The sequence below is a fragment of the Aethalodelphis obliquidens genome, unplaced genomic scaffold (assembly GCF_003676395.1).
Source record: "Aethalodelphis obliquidens isolate GAN/ISIS:26980383/991018 unplaced genomic scaffold, ASM367639v1 scaffold6, whole genome shotgun sequence".
Taxonomy (NCBI): domain Eukaryota; kingdom Metazoa; phylum Chordata; class Mammalia; order Artiodactyla; family Delphinidae; genus Aethalodelphis; species Aethalodelphis obliquidens.
Genome location: NW_020837950.1, coordinates 23,193,785 through 23,221,132, shown reverse-complemented (window position 1 = coordinate 23,221,132; position 27,348 = coordinate 23,193,785). Strand labels below are relative to the sequence as shown.

General features: G+C 36.9%; 1 protein-coding gene across 3 annotated transcripts in view; it reads left to right on the top strand.

The window, feature by feature from the left end:
* The window catches only part of TBC1D19 (TBC1 domain family member 19), a 155,522-nt gene that overhangs the window by 124,415 nt on the left and 3,759 nt on the right, over positions 1-27,348 (top strand). For 2 of the 3 annotated variants that reach the window (XM_027103204.1, XM_027103202.1), the window contains 4 exons: positions 11,093-11,125; positions 14,623-14,732; positions 16,821-16,912; positions 24,066-24,181. In XM_027103204.1, the coding sequence (XP_026959005.1) occupies positions 11,093-11,125; positions 14,623-14,732; positions 16,821-16,912; positions 24,066-24,181 (351 nt within the window). Of the gene's footprint in view, positions 1-11,092; positions 11,126-14,622; positions 14,733-16,820; positions 16,913-24,065; positions 24,182-26,865; positions 26,950-27,348 lie in introns of those variants that run through there. The other variant, XM_027103203.1, reaches the window with a different exon arrangement.

The window sequence follows — 27,348 nt, the reverse complement described above, 5'->3', positions numbered from 1 at the left end:
TCTAGTAAGTCCAATGTCTGGGCTCCCTTAGAGGCAGTTTCTATTAATTTCTTGTTTTGCTGTTAATAGACTATACTTACTTCTTTGCATGCATAGTAATTTTTTTGCTGTTGATAACTGGATATCTTGAGCATTACATTGTGGTAACTCTGAAAAATCAGATTTTCTCCCCTCCCCAGAACTTGCTGTTGCTTGTTGTGGGTTGTAGTTTTTTAGTGACTTTTCTAAACTGTTTTTGTACAAATTATCTTTTTTTGTATTGAGTGCCCCCTGAAGTCCCTGTTCCATTAGCTTAGTGATCAGTTAGTGATTTGACAGAGATTTCCTTAAATGTCTGAAACTAAAATCAGTCTTCACTGATATACTCTGTGTAGGGAGTACTCCTTCAAGGCTTAGCCAGGCCATTTACGGCTCTGCCTTAGCTTTCACTTCCTACTTGCATATGGCCCAGAAATCAGGCAGAAATGAAAGCTGAAGTTCTTCTCAGGTCTTTTCTAGATTTCCCCTCATTACAGAGGAGCTTTTCAAAGCCTTTATCCCTCCATATTTATGCCTCTCCAGTCTCTTCCTTCCAAGCCTTTTCAGTCTGCCTAGTCCTTGCCCCATCTGTTATCCCTTGCTGCCCCAGGTGGCTAAGGCTAATACATTTGCTTTTATTAAAAATAAATAAATAAATCTGATAAATATCACCTGGCTGGCCACTTCAGCCCAATCCCTCAGGTAGCTACTAGACAGGTCAAAACACACAACCACAATTTTTTGATTCAAGATCTATATTGCCCCTCTGGCATGAGAAAGCCACACCAGGAATGTGGACAGTTGTCTTTATAGCCACCAAACTAGAGAGTGGGGGGTAGTAGGTGGGTACATTAAAATACCACAATCTTCTCTTTCCAAAATTCCATAGCATCTTTCTTTATTAAGTATTTCCTTGGTTGTTGTAAGTTTTTTATTAGATTCCAGAATTCAAAAAAGTTGATTCTAACAGTTCTAGCCACTTTGACCATTGCTATAGCAGAGGGATGGTGTTTTAGAGTTTTCTATTTCATTCTTCTCAGTGACATCTCTCCTCCAATTCCTGATGAATATTTTTAAAAGATCATCCTGATTACTATGTAGAATAAAAGCATAAGCTCCAAGAGAACAAGGACCTTAATAGTTTGATGACCAATATTATCTAGCATCTAGAATCATGCATGGCATAAAGTCACTGCTCAGGAAACATTATTGAATGAGTGAGCTAAGGAATGAGGGAATGAATGTAGAAGGATATTATAGAGGAGCAAGAATAGAAGCAAGGAGGTGAGACTTATAGGAAAAATATACATAGATCTGACTGAGACTTAAAATAAACAAACATCATAATTTGCTAATACCATTTGTTTCCTACAAGACAAAATAAGTAATTGCTAGTGAACATTAGGGAGAGGAGTGTTAGGACTCCAGAGCAGTGGTTCTCCAGTAAGGGCAATTCCACCCCCTTACCCTCCAGGGACATTTGGCAATGTCTGAAGACACTTCTGGTTGTCAGAGGGGAGGGATATACTACCAGTATCTCCTGGTTAGAGGCCAGGGTTGCTGCTAAATGTCCTACAGTGTGCAGGACAACCCCTCACAAAGATTAGGAAAGGCTCTTGGAAGAAATAACAAAAATATATCATTTTAAATCTGCCTGCAAGTGTCAGGTTGATAAATAGCAGTGTACTTTGTTATCTAAATTAATTAAATAAATTAAAAACATCGCATAATCCAAAATTCACGTCATGTGTAACTTTGGACATAAATTGAAAAACTAATTATTTAAAGTATCATTTCTAGATTGATATTTAAACATGGTTATGTTCTGATGTTTTGGGAACTTTTAACTACTAAATTTAATAAACTAACAATGTCATATTCTGAAGTTCCAATTCAGAAAGATAATAGAAATAGCTAGAAAACAATTTGACCATTGTCCTAATCCCTATGCTTACTGACCTGTAGGCTACATGTGAAATGAGAATAAACAGAGGAAATGATTATTTCAACATTGAATTAAATAAATTGTACTAAGTAATCCCAAATGAAAGAGTGTAAAAATTTGCTTTCAACTGGAATGATGTTAAAGTGAATCAGATGTGAGAGTTATGGTACAACTATAAACGCTAAGTATTAATAGAGACAGTGAGGAAATGAAGGGGAAATATTTAGTAAGTGCAAAGCTTGTTGATATTTGGGGTGTTTTCTGAGTCATATTTACTATTTATATCTCATCTAGTTCAAGATTTATTTTTGTTGATGATGTTTACCATTCTGGACTATGTCAAAGGCCCATTAAATCATTACTTTATAAAGTTATTTCTATTGAATGGAGTAGGCAGTTAGTATTTTAGACTTTCTTCAGTTAGATAGAGATAGGCTAGGATCTTAAAATAATCACTCATAGCAGACTTGTAGAACTCTGAGGCCAGATTAACGGTGGTGTCCCAAGCATCCCAATGCCTCTTGGATGAAGGCCAGGTGGCTGAAAACTTGGCCCTTGAAAGACTGAAGTGGTGAGAGGGAAAGGAAAGGATTTTGAAAAACTGGTCAAGAACATGACAGCCTCTGAGATCAAAGAAATGTTTTAGGTGGTATGTGCCCTGGAGTGTTAATGAATTCACTGCTTCTTATGCCTCCTACGTTTGTTTGCCAGAATCTGACATTGTCCTTCTTCAACAGAGCAAACTATGTACGCTCTTCTGGAATCCTAAGCCCTGGTTAATCTTGATTAAGCAGAAGTGAACCTTTATTTAATACTGACAAAATTTTTTTTTCCCTTAGGTTTAAGCTGATACTTAAATGTGGTACTCTCCCTTCTGAGAGCATAAAATAGCTATAGTTAGTGAGCATCTGCTGTGTACTGAATACTGTACTGGTACGCTTTAAATACATTAACTCGTTGGTGCTTTAGTACAACCCAGTGAAGTTAGTAGTATTTATCTCCATTTTCAAAAATGAAAATAGAGACTCAGAGAGTGTTGGTAACTTTCCTGGAGGCACACAAGACTCGAATGCATGTCTGTATGACTTTGTGGGCCATTTATAATTTCAACACTGAGTTATTGAGAACCTCCTGTCCTATATGTTAATTGCTTATTCATAAATGAATCTAATACTTTAATATCTTATTTATAAGCTATGATTATACTTATAAATGCTTGAATTTCCATCATTAACAACATATATTGAACATCTCACTTGTAGAAAATACCATGCTGGATGCTGAAGATGATACACAGTATGAATTGTGGCCCTTGCCTCAAATAGCTTATAACCTAGCTGCTTATAGAGCAGCTATAGATTTCAGGACTTGGGGGAAATATGGTGAAAGTGTGATTAACCATGGGTCATCTTTTTTTTTTTTTTTTTTTGCGGTACGCGGGCCTCTCACTGTTGTGGCCTCTCCCGTTGTGGAGCACAGGCTCCAGACGCACAGGCTCAGCGGCCATGGCTCACGGGCCCAGCCGCTCCGCGGTATGTGGGATCTTCCCGGACCGGGGCACGAACCCGTGTCCCCTGCATCGGCAGGCGGACTCTCAACCACTGCGCCACCAGCGAAGTCCTACCATGGGTCATCTTAATACATGCATCCCTTTTGCTTCTTGGCAGTTCACTAATTCATTCACTCTAACTTTCCTAATGAAAAACGTTCTGTCTTGATTAAGGTATTCCTATACTTAGGACATCTTTAATTAATATTTGTAGAAGATGAAAATAATAATAGTAAGGTCTTCATTTCTGACTACTTTAACATGCTTGTTTAAAGGTTTCTTCAGTACTTAATAGAGGAAGGAAAAATTGTTTTTGCATAAGAATATAGGGGTTTTGTATAATAACAACCTGTTTTGATATTTAGTATTTAGAAAGATATAATGTATACTTATATTTTTGTAAGGTACCAAAATATGCCTTCTATTTATGAACTTATTTTTCTCTCTTAGTTTTTCTTTCACATGTCAACATGATTAGGCGAAGATGAACTTTTAAAATTATGTTAAAAGTTTATAATCAATAAAGGAAATAAAATGAAGCCGCAATTAGGGAAGATAGAAAAAAGATGGGTGTTCACAGGAAGAAAAAGGGACTCAACCAAAGATAGAAACAGAGAGAGAAATTAAAGAAGAAAGATGGTCTTTGGACCCTCCTAAGTATTCCATTGAACTAGAGCTGGTGGCTATAGTGTCATTAGGAATATTGACTTTCAGTGTGTGTATCTAATCTGGTTTTGAACTTTTTTGTTTTTAGAAAGCAAAAAACTTTAAGTTGGTAAAGAATCTTAACCATTGGAAGATTCTCATATGTCCAGTTTTCTTCACATCTCACAAATTTTTCTGTATTTGCCCTAGACATAATCTAGACATAGAACTCTACAGTTAGATGATATTTCAGAGACAATCTTAGCCCCTTTTAATGACAGTCAATTACTGAAGCTCAGGAGGTTTGATGACTTTGCTAAGGTTACCCAGCTGGTTTCTGATAAGCCCACAGTGGAATCCTGATCTCCCGACTAGAGACCAATAAATTTCTTGCTCCTTCTCTATTCATCATTAACTTACCCATCTACCCATTCATTCAGCAAAACTATATTCATTATCAACTATGTGGCGTCATAAAATGCATGCAAAGATGAATAAAACGTATTTCCCGTCCTCTGGAGCAATCTGTCAAACAGCTAATGATAACACTAAACTGTGAAATTATAATGATGGAAATGTGAACAAAGTGCCATGAGAATGCAGAAGAATGAGCATTTAATTATGATTAAGAGATTTGGTATGCTTCTCTGAGACGTTACTTGTCCTTAGCAAGGTTTTGATAGACATTAAAGCAATTCATGGTACAGAATTACCAAGTTCAAAGCTACCAAAGTATGAAAGTGCATGATAAGTTCTGACGATGATGAATAATCTAGTGTGGCTGTACCACAGTAGGTATAGAGTCAGGTAGATATATCTCAGGTTGCCATCGTGAATGGTTAAGATCAGATCAAGGTTTTGAATTTCACTCTGTAGACACTTAGCCTATATTATAAGGCTAGAATGTGAATTCCATAGATACAGAGAAAATGTTATATTCATTTTAATCTCTCCAGAGGCTACAGAGTAGGTTTTTAAACACTGATTAATCGTGTGAGTAGGAACTCAGCAAATACTTGGTGGATGGATGAATGGTCAGAGGAAAATCCTCGATAGATGTAGAGGTCTTTTTCATGTTCTCATCAACCTTTCTAGAAGATAACCTGAACCATTACGAAAGTTTGTTGGAGGGCAGAGAGTTTTGGTAAAGGGATACCAATTAGGACGCTCTTGCAGGACCATAGGTAATAGTTCATCAGAGCCTGAACTCAGCCCTGGCAGTAGGAAGGAAGCGAACAGTTGAAAAATGGTAGAGGTAGATTCTCTAGGACTGCATATATTCATTCCATAAACATTTAATGAGTGCCTTTTATATTCGGGGCAATAAGCTTGCCTCTGGGAATAGAGATAAATAAGGAATAGTTTTTGTACTCAGGTAATTTATTTCACTGGAAGAGAGAAAAACAAAAAATGATTGTATGATAAGAGAATGAAAACATCATTTGTTAAGTACTGACTTTGCATCAAGTGTTGTGCTAGGCATGTAACATACATCATCTTATTTAATTTTCACAACTTCATTGGTATTGTCCTCATTTTGCAGCTGTAGGAAAGTCTGTTCCTAATTTTTGCAGGGTCCAGGGCAGGAGTGCAATTGGAAGCCCACCTACTATAAGTCTAGATTTTTAGAAGTTATAAATCAGACTAATAAACTGATAAGTAAAGTCTACTTTGTTTTCTTGTCTTGTAAAATATACCTTTGTAACAGTCTGGAAGGCCAGTTTCAGATTCAGAATTCTTAGACTCCTCAGAAGTCCCTAGCTTGTGGTATCCCTCACCCGCTTCTTATCTATGACTCTACCCCACACCTGGACAGACTTCATGCATGTGGACCCACTAGCCTGCAGGTCCAAGCTCTGTTCACATCTTCCAGAAATAACCATCCTTTGCCCACCTCTCCATCCTGAGGATAGCACCCATCAAGAAGGTAGCTCCACCTAAGAGGTTGTGCAGACCCTGGAAGCTGGCTAGGAGCCTTTGGGCTGGGAATTTCAGAGTCTTGGGTGTCTGGGTTGTGGTCTGAAAGGAGGGACATGAACTCTGGGTGAGGAGTATAGTCAGAGGAGGGCCAGAGCAGGGCCCTTACTCCAAGGCCCCCTGCCTTGGTCTAAGAGCAGTACTGGATAAGGAAACAGGTTAAGTAAGCACCCTAAGTGTACACAGGTAGAAAGTGGAACCAGAATTGCTCAGGTCTGTCTAGGCTCACAGAGGTGAAAGGGTACCTCAACCAGTCAGGGCAAATCAGCTGATACAAGAGTACTGATTAATGAATGATTGGGGGTAGAGAGTCAGGGGCTGTCAGGGAGATCTTTCTAGGAGGAGTATTGTTTAAAATCTCGAAGGGGGCCTCCCTGGTGGCACACTGGTTAAGAATCCACCTGCCAATGCAGGGGACGCAGGTTCGAGCCCTGGCCCGGGAAGATCCCACATGCTGTGGAGCAACTAAGCCCATGCGCCACAACTACTGAGCCTGCACTCTAGAGACCGTGAGCCACAACTACCGAGCCCGTGTGCCACAACTACTGAAGCCCACGTGCCTAGAACCTGTGCTCTGCAACAAGAGAAGCCACTGCAATGAGAAGCCCGCGCACCTCAACGAAGAGTAGCCCCCGATCGCCACAACTAGAGAAAGCCTCGCGCAGCAATGAAGAACCAAAGCAGCCAAAAATAAACAAATTAAATAAATAAATTTATTTTTAAATAAATAAAATAAAATCTCACAGGGGTGGGGCTGGGACACAGCTAGAGGTGTAGGAGAGCATGGCCTACAGCCCTTGTCCTTAAGCCCCAGAGGCTGAAGGGTTGGCAATCAGTTTGGCAGGGTTAGAGTTGTGCTTGCGGGGTAGGGAAGAAAAATGAAGCTGCTGATTTTAGACTGTGGCTGAATCCTGAAGAGTTAAGCGTTCTTTATCTTAAAGGGACAGGAAAGGAGCACAATCACATTTAGGTATAAGGGCTGAGGGAGGACTAGAAAGCAAAGATGACTCAACGCTTTCTTCCGTGAAGCCTAGGGAGGGAAGGAGTTGTTTACAGAGCTAGGTAGTCCAGAAGGAGGCGCAGGAAACTGGGTTTTTACTGTTTGAATTACAGGTTAATAATGAGAATACTGGTGGAAGGAGAGAGAAAACAAGTATGACAGAGTCTTGGAAAGTAGCTACATTTAAGGAGTGTGCGGAAGAGAGAACTAGTCCAAAAGACAACAAAACAAAAACAACAGCTGAGCAGCAGAAGTTTCTGAGGCAGGGAGCCTGATCTGCACAGCGTCATCAGTGCCTGGTGGGCTCAAGTTTGAGAAGGAACGTTCAGTTGCTAGGGGGCCAGGACACACACAGAGGGGAGATGCCTGGATTCAGCCATCAGGAGTTGGGGTGAGAGGGGTGGAAACCAGTTTAAGGAATTGGGGATATATATAATGTGGAAATAAAGGAAGTTACTTTGAATAGTTTTTTACAAGTTAAGCTTGGCTTCAAGGAAAGGAGAGAGATTAGAGATTTGTTTGATGGGAAAGTAAGGTTCAGGGAAGAAAATGGACAAGTCCCCCTCCTCTTCTTTGGTGTCATTATTATTAGCAAGGGTATTTGTAATATCTTTGGCTGAAAGGTTGCAGTGAAACAGGAGAGACTGGAGAGAGGAGTACTTTGATAGGACCTACCCACACCTTGCCTCTGCTCCTCCAGTAGCAGGGGTGAGAGCCGATGCCACCACTCTCCGCCTTCAGGCCATTGACCTCAGGAAGCTTATCCCGGTTCACAGCAATCGCCATGCGAAGCCCTGCTTCCGGTCACCTCTTACCAGGTGACTCTCGTCTACTTAGCTTCAGTGGCTCTTTTATCAGTAAGACCTCCTCCCTCCCCCAGCCTTTTCCTCTCTCTCCCCCTTCCCTCCATTATTTCTCTTTGTGGCACTTATCACTGTCTGACATACATTCACTTATTTTATCATGACTTTCCTGTCCCTAATAAAAAGTAGGCTCCAGACCTCAGAGCAGTGTCTGGCACATAGTAGAGGCTCAATTCCTATTTGTTGAATGATGCACACAAAAGGGTGAGGAGGAGAATTGATGGGGCAGGATTCCAAAGCAGAGGTTGGCAAACTTTTCTGTAAAGGGCCAGATAGTAAATATTTTAAATTTTGCTGGCCACAAACAGTCTCTGCCACATATTCCTCTTTGTTGTTTTTTAAAATAATCTTTCAAAAATGTAGAATCCATTCTTAGCTCACTGGCCAAACATAGACAAGCCACAGATCTGACCATAGCTTCTGTGAGAGAAAGTGAGGGAAACAGGATTAAGAACACAGGTGAAGATGGTAGCTCTGAAAAAGAAAAAGGAAGAAGCATCTTCCTCCAAAGACCTCCCTAAAGGGAAGTGAGAAAACAGATGAAATGTGTGAAGAACGTTTGAGGTAAAGAACAGACAAGTGAGAATTTATGTCAGTGGCATCAGCCTCCCAGAGAGGAGGGAAGTGAGTTCTGCAGTTGAGTGTGCAGCACTTGAAGAGCAGGAAGGTTCTGAAAGAACAGGGTGGCTCATCAAACAGAGATAAACAGGGAAAATGATAAACAGCACAGAATTCAGACACAGTTGGACATCATGATCTGTGGTGTGTTCTAGAAGACTAGGGAAAAATGGGGAAAGGTAGATCCTGAGAATTACAGCTTGTGAAATTTAAGAGTGATGCAGCACAAAATTCTAAAGGTGGTTGACCTGGCATACTAGTTCAGAATAATGTTGGATTTTCCTCATACTTTTTTTGATAAAATTACTTCTAGAATCATCAAAGAAATATGAACTAATTTGTGAATAATAATATCAATAATTAACTTTTATTGAGTCTAAACTATTTATTTATTAATGGCTGAGCTACAGTCATTATCTCATTTAATCATTTATGTAGTTCTAGCATTGTCTCTGATTTACGAGATGAGGAAACTGAAGCTTAGGGGATTAAGGAACTTACCTAAAGGCACACAAAGTTCTTAAACAACAGAGCTAGATGAACCCAACCAAGTCTGTCTGATATCTGGTCTGTGTTCTTAACTTACCACAATAGGGTGCTGATCAATGAATTACTATCAGTATGGAAGGAGGTCTCTAGCGACAAGTCCTGTCCTCACTCTGTCTTTTTTTTTTTTTTTTCTGCGGTTCACGGGCCTCTCACTGTTGTGGCCTCTCCCGTTGGGGAGCACAGGCTCCGGACGTGCAGCCTCAGCAGCCATGGCTCACAGGGCCCAGCCGCTCTGCAGCGTGTGGGATCCTCCCAGACCGGGGCACGAACCCGTGTCCCCTGCATCGGCAGGCGGGCTCTTAACCACTGCGCCACCAGGGAAACCCCGTCACTCTGTCTTGTTCAACATTTTTATAGTGCTCTGGATGAGGACATAGATAGTGCATTTATCAAACTTTCCAGCAATGTGGACCCAGGAAGAAGAGGGAATACATTAGATAACAGGATGAGAATCCAGGATTATCTCAAATTGGAACGGTTCACCAAAGAGGAAATGTAATAGAGATAAGAATACAGTTCTTTACTTAGGTCAGAAACAACTGCACAAGTGCACTGTGCTTTAGCTGTGGGGTGTGTAGGGAGGAAAAATGCTTAAAAGCTTTCATCACCTCACTTTAAGGACTGTCGTAAACTACAGCTTGTCCAGAGAATAGAATAGAGAAGGTATTCAGTCTGAGGAACTGTTAAAGAAACTCATAAAGTCTCAGAGCCAAAAAAAAAAAAAAAACCAAAAAACAAAACAAAACAAAAAACCCAACCTGGTGGTGATGGGGGCGGGGGAGAGAACAGCGTCCTCCAGTATTTCTGAAAGTTTTCACAGAAGATAAATTAGGTGTGTTCCATGTGACCCTTGTGGTCAGAACTAGGAAACATAAGTGGGGATTACAAGGAAAGATAAATTAGGTGTGTTCCATGTGACCCTTGTGGTCAGAACTAGGAAACATAAGTGGGGATTACAAGGAACCAGAGTCTCACTCCGTATGAGAAATAACTCCCCCCAAATTAAACCTGTTCAAGATTGTAATTGGTTGCATTGTGAATGAATGTGCCCCCTATTGCTGGATGTTTTAGACTGAGACTGAACTATCATTTGTTAGAACTTACCCTAGGTGACCTCTGAAGGCTCTGCCAACACTAAGTTTTTGCCTCTGAACATGTCAGATGAATGAAGCGTTTCTGTGCTATTTTTCAAAAAAGTAAACTCATCTTTCTTTTGTGTTTGCAACCTGATTTAGTACTGTGTTAGATCTATGGTGGTGTTTATATTACAGAGCTTCCATTTTGAACCTAAGCTGTACGAGTTCTAATTTTTCACTTAGACTGTGACAAGATGTTTAGCATACCAAGTTAGGCTTCAAGTATGTTCTTCTAAATGGATGTGCACTTTACTTGTGTATAATTCTTGCCAAAGATTACACTGAATTTGTACCATATTCCTGCCAATATTTTTTCTAAACCACATCCTGTGATGTAATTTGTGGTAAGTTTATAAGGGAATGCATCTATATAAGAGGTGCCTTGAAATGCTCACTTATTTTTTAACAGATTGGACTCCAGTATATAGGATGAAGTTGCTTCAAGAAGGACTTAATCTATTGACTTCCTGAGACCGTTATAGTTAGTTCTTAAACTTAGTTCTGTGATCTGCCTTGTTCTGTTTTTTGTAACACATATTCACAGTCTCAATTTTCAACTTTATCAATAGAAAGTTAACTGGATATATATTGAAAACCTCTAGATTGCTTTTCTAAAGGTATTAAAAAGCCTATCGTTTTGTTGGTGACCCATCACTAAGTCTTTCTGACATGCATGAACAAAGTTGAAGCAAAAATAGGAAACCTCACTATTTTTGGCTTTAATCCTCTAAAGTTTACCTAATAATTCAGTGGGTATACTAATTGAAAAGAAATACTTTTTTATTTTTTTAGGTGTAATCCCTTTTCATGGATTTTCAATGTATGGTAAGTTGGGCTTTAAAATATTCACTGTTTTTATTACACTTTGGAAAATTAAACATGAAAATCACACTTTATATTACATCAACCACACACTTAACAATGTTATTGTGAACATTTTTAAACATTGGATTTGATATCTGTTTATATGTCCAATTAAAAGTTTTTTCAAATAAAGGGTCATCATAATTGCTCAGATGGCGATTGCTTGTCAAATTAGAATTGAACATACCAGGAAAATGGTTCTGTGGTTTTCCATTTTCTAATTCAATGGAACTTAGAGCCACACATTGATATTTAGTTCTAATAGATGTAAAATGAGATTGCTTAAATTCCTAAACTAATCCTCATAAGTCTTTAAAAAAAAATAATAGGTCAGAAAGAACGCAAAGGGAGGGACAACACTGAGTGTGAGTTCGTAATTTCTCCAGACTGGCTGGTGTGCACAGCAACAATTACATTGAAGCATCCAGTCATCCTGAGGCACACGTGACAAACGCATGTGCAGGTTTGAGAGCCCTGAGCACCTTTGTGTCCTCACGTATCATTGAATGAGGAATGCAGGAAGCGTAACAAAGATTAGCAAGAGGAAGAATGCTCTATGCCTTAAGTGCCACTTAATTTTTAAATTTTCATGCATTACATATTAGCTTGTTGAAGATTGTTGTCCCAACTATTCCTACTCCCCAACCTTTAGACTAAACAGAAATATACAGTAATGTTTACTTTTGTAAAAAGAATCAGCGATAAATTAACACTTTTCTTTGTAAAAAACCCCTCAAGTGTTCCGCATCAGACAGTCATCGTGAATGACATAATATAAAACCTTTAAAACCAGCATACAATGAAAAGGATTTAAAGTGCCTAGGAATTCTGCATTATGCTGCCCTTGGCTTTATTCTCTTGAGCAACAAAAATTTCATAATGTAACACATAATATTATAGTGAGGTTCCAGCATATTTCTCTTTTATAAATATGTGAGGAATTTAAAATAGAAAACCTAAAAAGGTTAAGAATATAAATTTTTACCTTTAATAATAAAAAATGTTAGCCCTTTTATTCTTTTATTTTGATAATTCCAACTGCAAGCATTTTTCAAGTAATTAGTTTTTAAAAGATGTACTTGAGCGATTTGGAGAACAGTTAATAACGTCAGGAAAGTTTAAATCTTCTAACAACTCTCAGGGTACAAAATACATCTTTGACTCCTGCCTATTCACATTTCTGGTTGTTTTAATAGGTTAAAGTTTATACACCCAAGGGGGAAAAGTTCGCTAAGGAAATAGGTGATGCAAAATGTTTAATATACAGTTTATACTATTTTAGAAAAATATGTTAAGCATCCACAAATACTTTAGAGCAGCGACCACTTATTTAGAACCAGTATACTAGCATAATTGCAACTTATCCCCAGGATCTCTACATAGTACTAGGCCATTTTAGTTTTAGTTACTGTATTTCTTTAAAATTATAATACTTTCCTCTTTTAAAAATTTATTCAAAACTTTTCTCTAATTTAAACTGGCCTTATAACCTTTCCCACATATGTAGATTAATGAAGTTTTTATTGTAGGTATAGTATATTATGATTTCATAAATAAATTCCTATAGTGCAGTATTTAATTGGTTAAAAAGATGATGAGCTCATTCATTTTTATGGAAGAACCAAATAGGGAAAGATGCTTAAAATGGAAAATAAAGTCATGTAGAAGATTTTTTACATATTATATGTAATGGACTAAAACTTTTCCATTTCATAGCTATATAAGGGAATTCAACATCACCAATTGTGGCATCTTGAATAATAACTGATTATAACGTTTTCTATATTATATATGTTTATAGAAAAGTGCTGATTTTAAAATTCTCTTTCATTCCTTCACTGGAAATGATCATTAATGATTACTGAATCTTTAAAACCTTTAGATTCAAATTACAAGTTTTTAAATAGCAATAACTTAAGAAGTTGGAGGGGAAAATATACATCATCACAAAAAGTAAATGAATTCCAAACCTTCATTTTGAATTTGTAATAATACCATGTATTTGTGCCACATTGCTTTTTCTTAGGTTGTTGCAATTAGAATGAGAGTTATTCTTTTTAAATGTATAGAATACCTCAGTTGGGGCTATTTAAATAAGTAGGAATTTATTTTGATAGTAAAATAATTTTTTAAAATTAGTTTTGAAGTGAAAGGACATGGCTGTTAGTTTTTAAACATATATATATATATATATATATATAAAACATAAAGGTCTTTTCCTATAGATATATATAAAAGGAGGGGTTTTTTTGGATGTATTTAGATATTTACCACCCTAAAATTGATTTGTCTCTCTTTTGCCCTTCAGAAAAGTGAAATTTCTCAGTTGCAATGCTAGTTTTTGATAATTTATTCATCAGTAATACTGTGCACCGCCATTTATCCCAGATAATCGAATTTTTGTTTTGTCAGAATTTAAAATTTTTTATCATTTTTTCCTTTCACGTTGTCAAAAGGAAGTGAGCTGAGTTGGCTCACTGGTTTCCCTGCTTACTTAATGCCTACTGCCCTCAGGGCATCACGGACATTATAGAGCCCAAGACCTTCTTACCTGTCTGATCTATATCATAGATGAAATTACCCAATAAGTAAGTCACTGTTATTAAATTAATATTTAGGTAATGCAGTTTTATATATCTGCATTATAGTGTATTTATGCTGCCTAAAATTCTTGAGTGTTGAAAAGATGAAAAGCATGACCACGTTCGCAAGTGCAGAATAATCAGACTGTCAGGTCAGCATCTGATTTTAAAATCTGACTTTCTGACAGTCAGCCATGAGCTGTCTGGTTGAGTTGACCCACCTGTGCTTAACTGCCATGAACTGGGTACAAAAGAAAACTTAATTCAAATTCATTAGAGAAATAAATTCTTAGAGTTGTTTTATTTTAAGCCTATGAAAACTGTCTAGATACATATTGAGATATGCCAATATAGACCAATAGCCTAAACTGTTAATCAAAATTTTAATTTTCAAATTCAGTTAGTTGCAGACCATCGTTCTAAAAGCTAGTCGTAAATCATCTTATATTTTACTTACCTGACTTCAAAAATTAAAAATTTCAAAAGATCCTTTGTGGGACAAAGTAAAAATGAATTGCCTGATTGTCACTTTCTTATTATTTCAATTGAAAAAAAGAGACTTGACTTTATGTAGTTTTTAAAAGTTACTTTGAATTTTCAATATCCCTATATAGTTCCATTGTGTCATTCTTATTCTACTGTTGAGATTATAATATTTTATAATTTACTCCCTTCTTTTTAATTTTTAATGACTCAGTTTTTTATGTGTGCGTATATTCCCTTTTCAACATGAAAAAAGAATATATATGTGATTCTAAACTTGTCTATGAATGAATATTATTACTAGAAAATATTTATTCTTTCATGTTTTGTGAACTTATTTTTTTAATTTTAGTAGTTCTGCAATATTATTAATTAACTTTTTTGTTCTTTCAGTTGCACCACTTTGTTTTCTGTACCATGAACCTTCCAAATTGTATCAGATATTCCGTGAGATGTATGTGCGTTTTTTCTTCAGACTTCATTCTATCTCTTCTCATCCTTCTGTAAGTTCATAAAAAAAAGAAAAAATGGATCAAAGCAGACTCTAATCTGTTTTTCCTTTCCTTAAGAAAAACAAATGTTAATTTGTGAGGTCAAGCAACACTTTTCTATAGAATAAATGAAAGAGAAGAAGAAATTGATATTTAAATAGTTTTAGTAATAATTAGAGAGGAAAAAGCCTTTTATCAATTGCATTTAAATTATCTTTTATATGTTGAAAGAAAAAACATAGCAATGTCTGTATTGTTTTCTTTGACAAAGGTGGCTAACTTCTTTGAATGCTGGTTTCCTCCTCTCTGAAACTCATTTCAGAGTTAATAATGAGTTTCTGTGGTGCTGTAGAGCAGTGTACAAAGCACCTGGGTAGCACTTGGCTCGTGGCAGATGTTCAGTAAATAGATGGCTGCTGTTTTTATTGTTGTCGTTACGATTATCATCATCATCATCATCATCTTTTCTTTGTTAATGAAAAATAAACATTTATTTGTCCCTTATTTTTCAATTTGGCTAATTATCAGTTATCAAACTAGATATCTCCTTTGTGTTTATTCAATAGATGGCTCCTTGGCCTTAACATGAAACTCAAAGAGAAGCATACTGGGAGTTGAGTATTTGTATCTGTTTTATTTTGTCCAGTCCTTTATCATATCTTCCTTCCCTCACCCCCACCCTCCTTAGCCTGAGTAAAAGCAGTGTTTATTTTATTTCAGTTATACTTTTTCTGTCTTTGAGCCTGCTTTGGTCTGCTTGTGGGTAACTTGACTGACTCTCCAGAAAAAAACATTAAAAATTGGAATGTGTCAGGGCTACCAAGTTTCCCAAAAGAGGAGGCTGTCACCGCTACTCAACTAAATAGCAGTTCATTATCCTCCCCCCGCCATTCCTGTGTATTCCTATTCCACCTTCCTCTGTCTCCACTGTTGCTCTCATACATTGCTAGTGAAAGCAGGCAAGTAACAGAAATCTAGGATGTCACAGATGAACAAATGAAGTACCACCAATTATCTTGGGTTTCTTCTCTCTGAGACAACTTGATTTAATGCCTATATTGCATGAATATTTAATCTAGAATAACCAAAAATATATTAATAATTCTTTTTTCTTATAACTCATCCTTAGCCTCAGATTTCTTACTCACATATTCTGTACCATTTTACGCTTCAGAGTTTCAAAAAAATGTTTTTAACTGGCTGCCCAGTAGATACCCGTGATGTTTTCCCTGTGCAGACCACTGAAGCTTGCCACTGAGCAACTCTGGATGTGCCTTCTCTATATCCGTGCTGACCCTAAGGTGTCCTTTTTCAGCTGATTGATTGGGACAGCCCTGCCTCTGCCCTTTCTTTATTCAGTGAAATAAAGACTTAACAGGCAGTCATCTCCTTTTCTGGCTTGCAGCCAGACTTAACTATTTGGAACCATGACAGCCTTATTTCTTTAGAAATTCAAAAAGAGGATTAAAACTTCCTTACAAAGATCAACGCTGAGGAATGCTGAGCTGCAAGAAAGACTTTATTCAGAGTTGTCAAGTAATAAATGCACTTGAAAAACCATCTACTTTGTGCTCTACAGATAATGCCCTTTTAAAAAAGTGGATTTCAGTTTTTAAAAAAGTTATCCTTATACTAAGTAATCAAACATTCTTGTTTGATAACTTCCTGATGCAAATTTCAAACAGTTAGTCTTTCTCTGGGGATGGATTTCAATGAAAGAGTTAAAAAAGCAGGAAATATTCTCCCTGATGGGTGAGACAGCTGGAAGGGAAGGGACATATGGAGGAGAAAGTGAAGGGTGTGGCTGTAGCACCAGAGAAATACCTGGAAACTGGAATGCATCCAGAAAAAACTAATTTTGCTGGGCCTACGTGATACTATATGACTTACAGAGAAGCAGGTTTTTCTATAAAATGACGTTTTCCTTGAATTCCTAACATTACTACATGCCAGGTTACGTGGGGAGCCTATCGTTGTTAAAAAGGAAAAAATATTTATATTGATAATCTTTTTCTCATTTCCATTTGAATAATTTAATGGCAGAGTTCATTTTTAAATACTAAATTATGCATTTCTCTTGTGATTTATTATTGTATCCAGGGTATCGTGTCACTCTGTCTGCTGTTTGAAACTCTTCTTCAAACTTATCTCCCCCAACTCTTTTATCATCTACGAGAAATTGGGGCTCAACCGTGAGTATTTTTCTCTCCTAATTGAAGAATAAATTGATATCAGAAGGCTCTTTTTCATCATCAAAGATACAGTAATTTTTCAGAGACATTAGACTAACAGTCTCCCCAATAAAACAATAATTATCAAGTAGTAAATTATAACTCGACATTGTGACAGAAATTCTTGAGAGACTTACCAAAATCCTAATAAATTCTTATTTGCTTGGATTTTTGTGCTTGGTACAAGAATCACTAAAAGAACTAATTTCTATTCATAATGAAAGGTATTGGCCAAACTGAGGCAAAAATTTGTGGAAACAAATACTACCTGAGAAATGTGATAATACTAAAATTAAGTCAGTTTAGGCCAAATTTATCAGAAAACAACTTATGAAAGACAGAAAAGTTAAAGTTTGCTGGCTTTCATTAAAGGAATCTAGATCGATTATTTACCAATGGTTGTACACTGTGATTTTTTTTCTTCAAAAGCTTGAATTTTTGTTCATTTATCTCAGTATGAGTTATCAATGAATATGTAGGGTACCTGTGGACCTCATTATTATTGGTTCTCTTTTCTCTTTTTTAATTAACAGTGTCTTAAGGCAACAGAAATTTCCAAATGATTTATCAGTGTTTTGTTACTGTCTTCGTTTCTGTGTAACCATTTTCTCCTATATAAGGGCATATTTGAAAGGAACACTAACTCTTTGAGACCACAGAAGTAGTTAATGGGAAATAGAATCCATAGCCGATGGATGAGTGGGTGGATGGGTTTAAGAGACAGACCCAGATTCAAATTCTATCTCTACTAAACTATAAAATCCTGATAAAATTATTTAATTTACCTAAGCCTCAATTTCTTTCTTTAAGTCAAGATAATTTAATTTATTCATCTTTAAAATCAAGGGAATTCCTACCTCATAGAGTTGTTTAAAGATTGAATATGTATATGTTTATATATTGATATATATGTATATATACATATATATCTCCATATATATATATACATATATACATCTATATCTCCATTCTAAAATCACCATCGAATTTCAGACATTTTAGATCTTAGAAATGCCATTTATAAAACAACACCTCATATCATCCGTTGATAACACCTAGGTGACACTCTTTCTTTTGTAGACATTAAAAAACAGGATTTTATTAATAATTAATATTATAAAACAAGAATATGGCAGAAATATTTTATATTACATACAAGTCATTTTTCCTTGTGGTAAACTGACCTTTATTTTACTACTGTGAAATGAATATTTGAATATAACTATGCTTTTCCTTACTAGAGTGAAGACATTTAGTTTATTGCTAGAAGCTAAAATCCTGGCTTTTTTCTAGTCTATTTATACACTTTAATCATTAAAAGGAACAAATTTATTTCAGTGAATTATGATAAACATTAAAATTCTGATGCAAGAGAAAATATAAAAATTTAATTATCAGGCTAGAAATCAATTATTAAAAGGCTTTCATGAATTAAAACTAATGCTATTGGAAGGTTTTTAATTTAGAATTTAATTTTTTTACTAGATATAGGACTCTTCAGGATATCTCCTTCTTGAGTACTTAGTGCATTTTATCTGTTATCATATTTATGGACATAAATTATTCATAATATTCCATAATAATTCTTAATTAGCCTTTCAATATCTATAGAATCAGAGTGACATTACCGCTCTCATTCCTGAGATTGATATTTGTATCTTGTTTCTCTTTCTTGATTATTCTGGCCAGAGGTTTATTAATTTTATTCTTCTTTGAAAGAATCAGTTTTTGGTTTCATTGATTTTGTTTTTCTATTTTTGGTTTCATTGAGTTATGCTCTTTTTTTTTTTTTTTTTTTTTTTATTGCTGTACGCGGGCCTCTCACTGTTGTGGCCTCTCCCGTTGCGGAGCACAGGCTCTGGATGTGCAGGCTCAGCGGCCATGGCTCACGGGCCCAGCCGCTCCACAGCATGTGGGATCTTCCTGGACCGGGGCACAAACCCATGTCCCCTGCATCGGCAGGCGGACTCTCAACCACTGCGCCACCAGGGAAGCCCTATGCTCTTTTATTTGTTATTTCCTTCTGTATACTTGCTTTAGTTTTGTTTTGGTCTTGTCTTTCTACTTGTTTAAGGTGAAATTTAGATAATTAATTTGAGACATTTCTTCTTTTCTAATGGAAGCAATAATGTTATAAATTGCCCTCAAAGCACTGCTTTACCTCCACTCAACAAATTTTGATGTGTTATGTTTTCACTTTCATTCAATTCAAAATGTTTCTTAATTTCTCTTGTGACTTCCTCTTTGACCATAGTTTATATAAAACTGCATTGTTTAATTTCTAAATATTTGGAAAGATATTATGTCTTTCTGTTATTATTTCTATTGTAATTCTGTTACAGTTAGACAATGTGCTTCATAAGATTTTAGTTCTTTTAAATGTGTTGCAGTTTGTTTTATGACCCAGAATATGATCTATCTTGATGAATCTTCCATGTACACTTGAAAAGAATTTGTATGCTGCTAGTGTTGAGCAGAATGTTCCGTAAGTGGTAATCAAGTCAAGTTTGTTGATAATGTTCAAGACTTATATACACTTGTTAATTTTCTTCTACTTTTTCTATTGATTATTGAGAAAGAAGTGTTAGAGCCTCCAATTATAATTGTGAATTTGTCTTTTTATTTCTGCATTGCTATGTATATTTTTACTTCATGTATTTGACTCTGTTTTTAGGAGAATTGATCTTTTTATCATTAGGTAATGTCTTTTCCTAGCAATAAATCTACTATGTCTGATATAGCCATTCCAGCTTTCTTTTTATTACAATTTGTATAGTGTATTCTTTTCTGTCTTTTTACTTTTAACGTATTGATTATCAGTGTCTTTACTTTTCAGGTGGCTTTCTTGTCAAAAGTATACTTGGGTCTTTCAGTGTGGCAGTTTGTCTTTTAATTGGTGTGTTTATTCCATTTACATTTAATGTAATTGATATTATTGGATTAAAGTAATATCAATTGATATTATTTACTATCTTGATAGACATTTTTTTGTTTGTCCCATGTGCTCTTTATTCTTTTTGTCCTCTTTTCCTGCCTACTTTTTTTTTTTTTTAATATTTATTTATTTATTTTTGGCCAAATCGGGTCTTAGTTGTGGCACACGGGATCTTTCATTGCAGCATGCAGGCTTCTCTCTAGTTGTGGTGCAAGGATTTAGTTGCCCCACAGCATGTGGGATCTTAGTTCCCCGTCCAGGGATCAAACCCATGTCCCCTGCATTGAAAGGCGGATTCTCAACTACTGGACCACCAAGGAAGTCCCTCCTGCCTACTTTTGTTTGTTTGTTTGTTTGTTTTTAATTTATTTATTATTTATTTATTTATTGTCTTTATTTTTGTCTGCATTGGGTCTTAGTTGCGGCACACAGGATCTTTGTCAAGGCATACAGGATCTTTCGTTGCAGCATGCGGGCTTCTCTCTAGTCATGGCATGCAGGTTTTCTCTTCTCTAGTTGTGGCGCGCAGGCTCCAGGGCAGGTGGGCTCTGTAGTTGTGGCATGCAGGTTCCAGAACGTGTGGGCTCTGTAGTTTGTGGCACGCAGGCCCTAGTTGAGGCGCATGAGCTCAGTAGTTGTAGCACGTGGATTTAGTTGCCCCACAGCATGTGGGATATTAGTTCCTTGACCGGGGATCGAACCTGTGTGCCCTGCATTGTAAGGTGGATTCTTTACCACTGGACCATCAGGGAAGTTTCCCCTCCTGCCTACTTTTGAATTGAATAATTTTTTACTCCATTTTATCTCCAGTATTGGATTATTATTTATACCTTTCTAAAAATATATTTTGATAAGTGTCTGTCTTAGTTCAGTCTGCTATAACAAATTACCATAAACTGTATGGCTTATAAACAACAGAAATTTATTTCTCACAGTTTTGGAGACTGGAAGTCTAAGATCAGGTTGCTAGCATGGTTGAGTTCCAGAGGACCTTCTTCTAAGTTGCAGACTGCTTCTCATTGTATCCTCACATGATGGAGAGCAGAGAAGAAAAAGAAGCTCTCACATGACTCTTACGAAGGCACTAATCCCAAACATGAGGACCTACCTTCATAACTTTATCTAATGCTAATTAACTTCCAAAGGCCACACACCTCTTTCCTAATACCATCACATTGGGGGGTAATTTCAATATATGAATTTGGGGGTGGGAATGGGGACACAAGCATTCAGTCTATAACAGTGCCCTAGGATTTACAATATACATCTTTAATTTATCCCTTCTACTTTCAAATAAACTCCAGGCCTGGAGGGTTTCATGGGCAAATTCTACAAAACATGTCAGGAAGAAATAATATCAATTATTGTTTTTCTGTGGCTGCTGTCAAGATCGTTGTCTTTAGATCTTAGCAGTTTGATTATGATGTATCTGGACATGGATTTCTTGGGTTTATCCTGTTTAGGGTTTGCTTAACATCTTAATTTGAGGCTTATTTCTTTTGCCAAATTTAGGAAGTTTTCAACCATTATTCAAATATTTTTTTCTGCACCACACTCATTATCCTTTTCTTCTGGGACACAAATATTAAAACTTTTAGTCTTATCTCACAGCTTCCTGAAGCTCTGTTCATTTTGTTTTCAATCCTTTTTACTCTGTAGTTCAGATTGGACACTTCTATTGATTTATATTTAAATTCACTGGCTCTCTCAATGGTTATTTCCATTTTGCTATTGGATCCATCCAGTGAGGGCTGTTTTGTTGCTGTTGTTGTTATTGTTTTTGTTGTTTTTGTATTTATCAGTTCTAAAATTTCCATTTGGTTCTTAACAAAACTCAGAATTGTGCATTAGTAAGGGCAAATTCTACTATACATAAATTATACCTCAATAAACTGTATTTCTAAGAAATTGAATCTGTGATGTGTACTAGGGAGCAGAAGGCATGATGTGTGGTGCTGTTGTTCTAATAAGACACTGAGAGATCCAGTAAAATGAAACTAGTTGAAGTTAATAATTTAGGCTTAAAAGTTAGTAAATTATTTAAATTTAAAATAATTGGTGGCTAAAAGTTTCTTTGGCATCTATAAACAGAAATTCTAAAACCAACCAAAAATCTTGATTTATCAATACTACTGCCTACATGTATTTTGTTATATTAGAACAATAGTTATCTAGTATTGAGGAATTTCTGAAACCTGGGGGGTCCTTTTTCAGTCTCAAGAAAGTTAATGTGACACCAACAAAGGCAATCTCTCAATCCCATTTTCTCTTTTAGGAAAAAGTACAGATGTTTATCTGTATAACAGTTTTAACAAAGAATTTGGCTAGAACCTCTCAGGGGCAGTCAAGTGATGTTTAATTGCCAATAGTACAGAAATTGAGAGACTATTTAATCTCTTCAGGCACCAAAGCCAAAGAGTTTGTTTCCTGATTCTAGAGATAAATTGTTATTGTAACGTAACCTATTTATGAAACAGTAGGATCTCATACTTCTTAGGACTTTTTTTTTTTTTTTTTTTTTTTTTGCAAAATAGAATTTAATTGAATTTTCTGGTTGATTTTTCAGAGTTCTGATGACATCCTCTATAAAACTAAGGGTTTCAAATCAGAGATCTATTTCTAAGGTCCCTTATAGCTTTTCTTTTTTTTAAGATTTGATTTTATTTTTTATTTTTAGCAGCGTTGGGTCTTCGTTGCTGTGCGCAGGCTTTCTCTAGTTGCAGTGAGCAGGAGCTACTCTTCATTGTGGTGTGCGGGCTTCTCCTTGCGGTGGCTTCTCTTGTTGCAGAGCACAGGCTCTAGGTGCATGGGCTCAATAGTTGTGGCTCACGGGCTCTAAAGTGCAGGCTCAGTGGTTTGAGGCACCGGCTTAGCTGCTCCATGGCATGTGGGACCTTCCCAGACCAGGGATCGAATCTGTGTCCCTGCATTGGCAGGCGGATTCTTATCCACTGTGCCACCATGGAAGTCCCCCTATAGCTTTAAAACTAGTTTTCTTTGTCTTTTTTCATCCTTTGTAGCCATTTGAGTGAAATGTAGGAATATAATTTATTGAATTGGAAAAATGTGCAGCTATCAAGCTCTTTCAAGTATCTTGAATAAAAATTCAAATGTTCTAGGCTTGCCTGGAACTGTTAAGACTATAAGATCACCTCATTGATAGCTAATTAGTACACACCCTGAAAAACAGAATGTAGAAGTGAGTTTTCTAAAGAATGAACTATAACATAAAGTAGGACTCAGGAATATAATTCTTTCTCTTAATGCTTTTTTTTTTCCCTGTATGCGGGCCTCTCACTGTTGTGGCCTCTCCTGTTGCAGAGCACAGGCTCCAGACGCGCAGGCTCAGCAGCCATGGTTCACGGGCCCAGCCGCTCTGCGGCATGTGGGATCTTCCCGGATCAGGGCACGAACCCGTGTCCCCTGCATCAGCAGGCGGACTCTCAACCACTGCCCCACCAGGGAAGCCCTCTTAATGCTTTTGAGACCACTAATTTGAGGACTCATGGTTTCTCACCATTGTACTTTTTACAGCTTTTAATAGAGTATTTGAGGGTTTTTAAAATTTATTTTATTGAAGTATAGTTGATTTACAATATTGTGTTAATCACAGCAGTGTTTCAGTTATACATATACATACATTCTTTTTCATATTCTTTCCATTATGGTTTATCACAGAATATTGAATATAGTTCCTTGTAGGAACAGTAGGACCTACAGCAGTAGGACCTTGTTGTCTATCCATTCAATACCGTAGTAGTTTGCATCTGCTAATCCCAAACTCCCCATCTATCTCTCCCCCCTCCCCCTTGGCAACCACAAGTCTGTTTTCTATGTCTGTGAGCCTGTTTCATACATAAGTTCATTTGTGTCATATTTTAGATTCCACATATAAGTGATTTCATGTGGTATTTGTCTTTCTCTTTCTGACTTCCTTCACTTGGTATGATAATCACTAGGTCCATCCATGATGCTGCAAATGGCATTACTTCATTCTTTTTTATGGCTGAGTAGTATTCCATTGTATATATGTAGAGTGCTTGAGTTTTAAATGCCCATGTGATTTTTCAGACCCACAAAGGAGTTATCTAATAATGGAACTGGTTGAGTTCTTCTGATACTGCTTTTTGATGAGAAAAAATTCCACTGGTAAAATTTCTTTTTTTTCTTTGCTTACAGACTTCGCATATCGTTTAAATGGATGGTTCGAGCTTTCTCTGGATACTTAGCTACAGATCAACTCTTGCTTTTGTGGGATAGAATCCTAGGGTACAACTCTCTGGAAATTCTTGCTGGTAAGAGTAAGTGCTTGTTTGTAAAACACATGCTCTTTTTATAGTAAAGCCCCTTTGCTTTCTGATATTCACCATCTGTAATTGGAATTTGAGTCTACAGTTGTCTTTCATTTCTAATTCATGAACATTTAGTAGATTTATCTGCCTTAGAAGACAAGCACTGAGATTCTGCAATCTAAATAGGTCTGCATAACTGCCCATCACGTCTATTCCTAGTCCTTTTTCGTCACTTCTAGGAATGTCCAGCTCCCCTCCCCTGCTTTTAATCCAGCCAGGGCTTACGGTCTCAGCACCTGTGAGGTTTGCACAGCAGAGTGTAGGTATACTTCTGTTTTTTTCCTGACTCCTGTGACTACCTTAGTGTTCTGTTCTGTGCCCTTTCTCAACTACTACCTAAAATCCAAACTGAGACTGAGTCTCCCTGCATAGTTGAAATCTCAGCTCTTCTGGACTAGTTTATACTGAACTCAAAACCTTTTCCTTGTTGCTAACAGTCTCTAACTCCTGCCCTGGTAACTGAGTTTCCCCTTTTACATATTCTCTTAAGCCAAAAAGAAATTCATCTTTTTTTCAGAAAGCCACAAATCTATCTCTTATTTAATAATTAAGTTCTTACAACAGATATACACAGAGGGCAACTGTGTGATAACACATAGGGCACAGATTTCTTATATTATTTTGCTTCTCTGTGTGTAAAATCGACTCAGTTATTTTTATCATTGAAATTATCAGGGAATTCAAATAAGTATTACAGGGTTTTCACATGGAGAGCAGAGAATGCTGGTTCCAACCTTCTCCAGTTTTGTGACATTGAACAAATTATTTAATCTTTACCCAGTGATAGCATTGTAAAGACACCTCTCTGGGCCATTTGGAAATAATGCTTAATTGATGACCCTTTTCTTGCAGAAGATTCTCTAGGTACCATATTAACATATTTTTGAATGCTGAAAATTCGAGTAATTAGATGGCATTTTGAAAAGGAAAATTGAGGTAATAATAAAGTACCATGAAGATAAATGTTGCCCCTGGTATAATGAGAGATATCATTTACTGGGGTTTTTAACAACTCCCAGTATCCTTCTATCTCAGTGGTTTTTAAAGCCCGTACAAATATGAGTTAGGAAAAACTGGTCTGCCATCACCTCTTTTGGCTGAATGTCAGTGATGCATACAATCTAGAGACAAAAGGGGATCCTAGAGGTCATCAGGTATAACTTCTTTTAAATATTTCTAACAGGCAGTCCTTATCCTGTGCCTGAACATTCAGTGTTGGATAATCCCTGTCTTACCAAGTAGCCCATTTCATTTCTGGATAATATAACTTTTTTTTTTTTTTTTGGCCACGTTACATGGTGTGTGGGATCTTAGTTCCCCCACCACGGATCAAACCCCTGCAGAGGAAGCACGGGGTCTTAACCACTAGACCGCCAGGGAAGTCCCTGGATAATATAACTTGTTAGAATGTACTACTGTTAAACCAGGATCATCATCATGTTTTTTTCTACTCTCTCACCCCCTCCTTTCCTCAAAGTCTTCTATTTTCCAGGCTAAGTAGTATTGTTTTTTGCTACCATTTCTCAGGTAACAGGATTTTAGATTTTCTACCAAATAACTCTTCTGGGTAGGGCATAAATTTTGAAGAGTATTGTATGTAGCTTTTTGTATCATTTCAGAAAACATTAGAGCATGTTAAAGAAATGGGCTCAGTATTAGAAAGTACTTTCTAATAATTAGGACTTTCCAAAAGTAGAATGGGCTTTTTAACTGTCATCTGAAGGGTTAAGAGGTTTTCTATCATGAAAGAAATGTTGAATTGGAAGACCTTCAAAGCGTCTTCCAATTTAAAGTCTCCCATTCTGTGACTTATCACCCCTCAGCAAACTGAAGTGAAAGAGAAATAAATGTTGAATGCTGCATTTGCTCTAAGCCACGTACTTTGCTGTAAGCTTAATACAGTAATTAAAAAGTTATTGATGTATAGGTAGAAATGCAGTTCACACTATTGCATCCATTCACTTTCTCTGAGTGTTTTTAAAAAATCAACAGAGGGGCTTCCCTGGTGGCGCAGTGGTTAAGAATCCACCTGCCAGTGCAGGGGACACAGGTTTGATACCTGGTCCAGGAAGATCCCACATGCCGCGGAGCAACTAAGCCCAAGTGCCACAACTACTGAGCCCCTGCGCCTAGAGCCCACATGCTCTGCAACAAGAGAAGCCACTGCAATGAGAAGCCTGCACATCAAAACAACGACCCAACATAGCCAAAAGTAAAAATAAGCAAATAAATAAATTTATTTAAAAAAAAGAAATCAACAGAGAAGAATTGTAGAACATCTAGAAATGGAATTAGACTAATGGGAATTCCTACCATGGAATTCAGATAAAGAGCCATAGGGTAGGTAATTGCATGTAGATGTGTATATATGTTAGTTTTGATTATTTTATACATTTTTGGGGCTGAATATTTTGTGACCACCTTTTTTGCTCAAGTGAGCTTATGTAGTCTTTCGAAATATTTTAGTAAATATTACTGGTTTCAATTGTGAATAATTAGGGCCTTTTGAAGAACAGTTTAAAGCATAGGTGTCTTAATGTTCATGATAGAGTTGCTTAAAATTAAAGTAATGAGAAAAGTTTAAAAGACCAAAAGTAAATATTTGATTTTCTATATTTCATATGAAGCATGACTTCAGTTGAAAATATCCCAGGACTCCCCTGGTGGCGCAGTGGTTAAGACTCCGCCTGCCAATGCAGGGGACACGGGTTCGAGCCCTGGTCTGGGAAGATCCCATGTGCCGTGGAGCAACTAAGCCCATGGGCCACAACTACTGAGCCTGCACTCTAGAGGCCGCAAGCCACAACTACTGAAGCCCGCGTGCCTAGAGCCCATGCTCCGCAACAAGAGAAGCCACCACAATGAGAAGCCTGCGCACTGCAACAAAGAGTAACCCCCGCTCGCTGCAACTAGAGAAAGCCCACACTCAGCAATGCAGACCCAACACAGCCAAAAAAAAAAAAAAAATTTTTTTTTAATTAAAAAAGAAAATATCCCGAAGTATAGACCTGTTTTCCTTGGCAAATAAACCTGCTGTGAGGAAGTACTGGGCAAAGCAATCATGAAGCAGACGGAAAGGAACTTCTGTGATGTGACACCAAGATAAATAA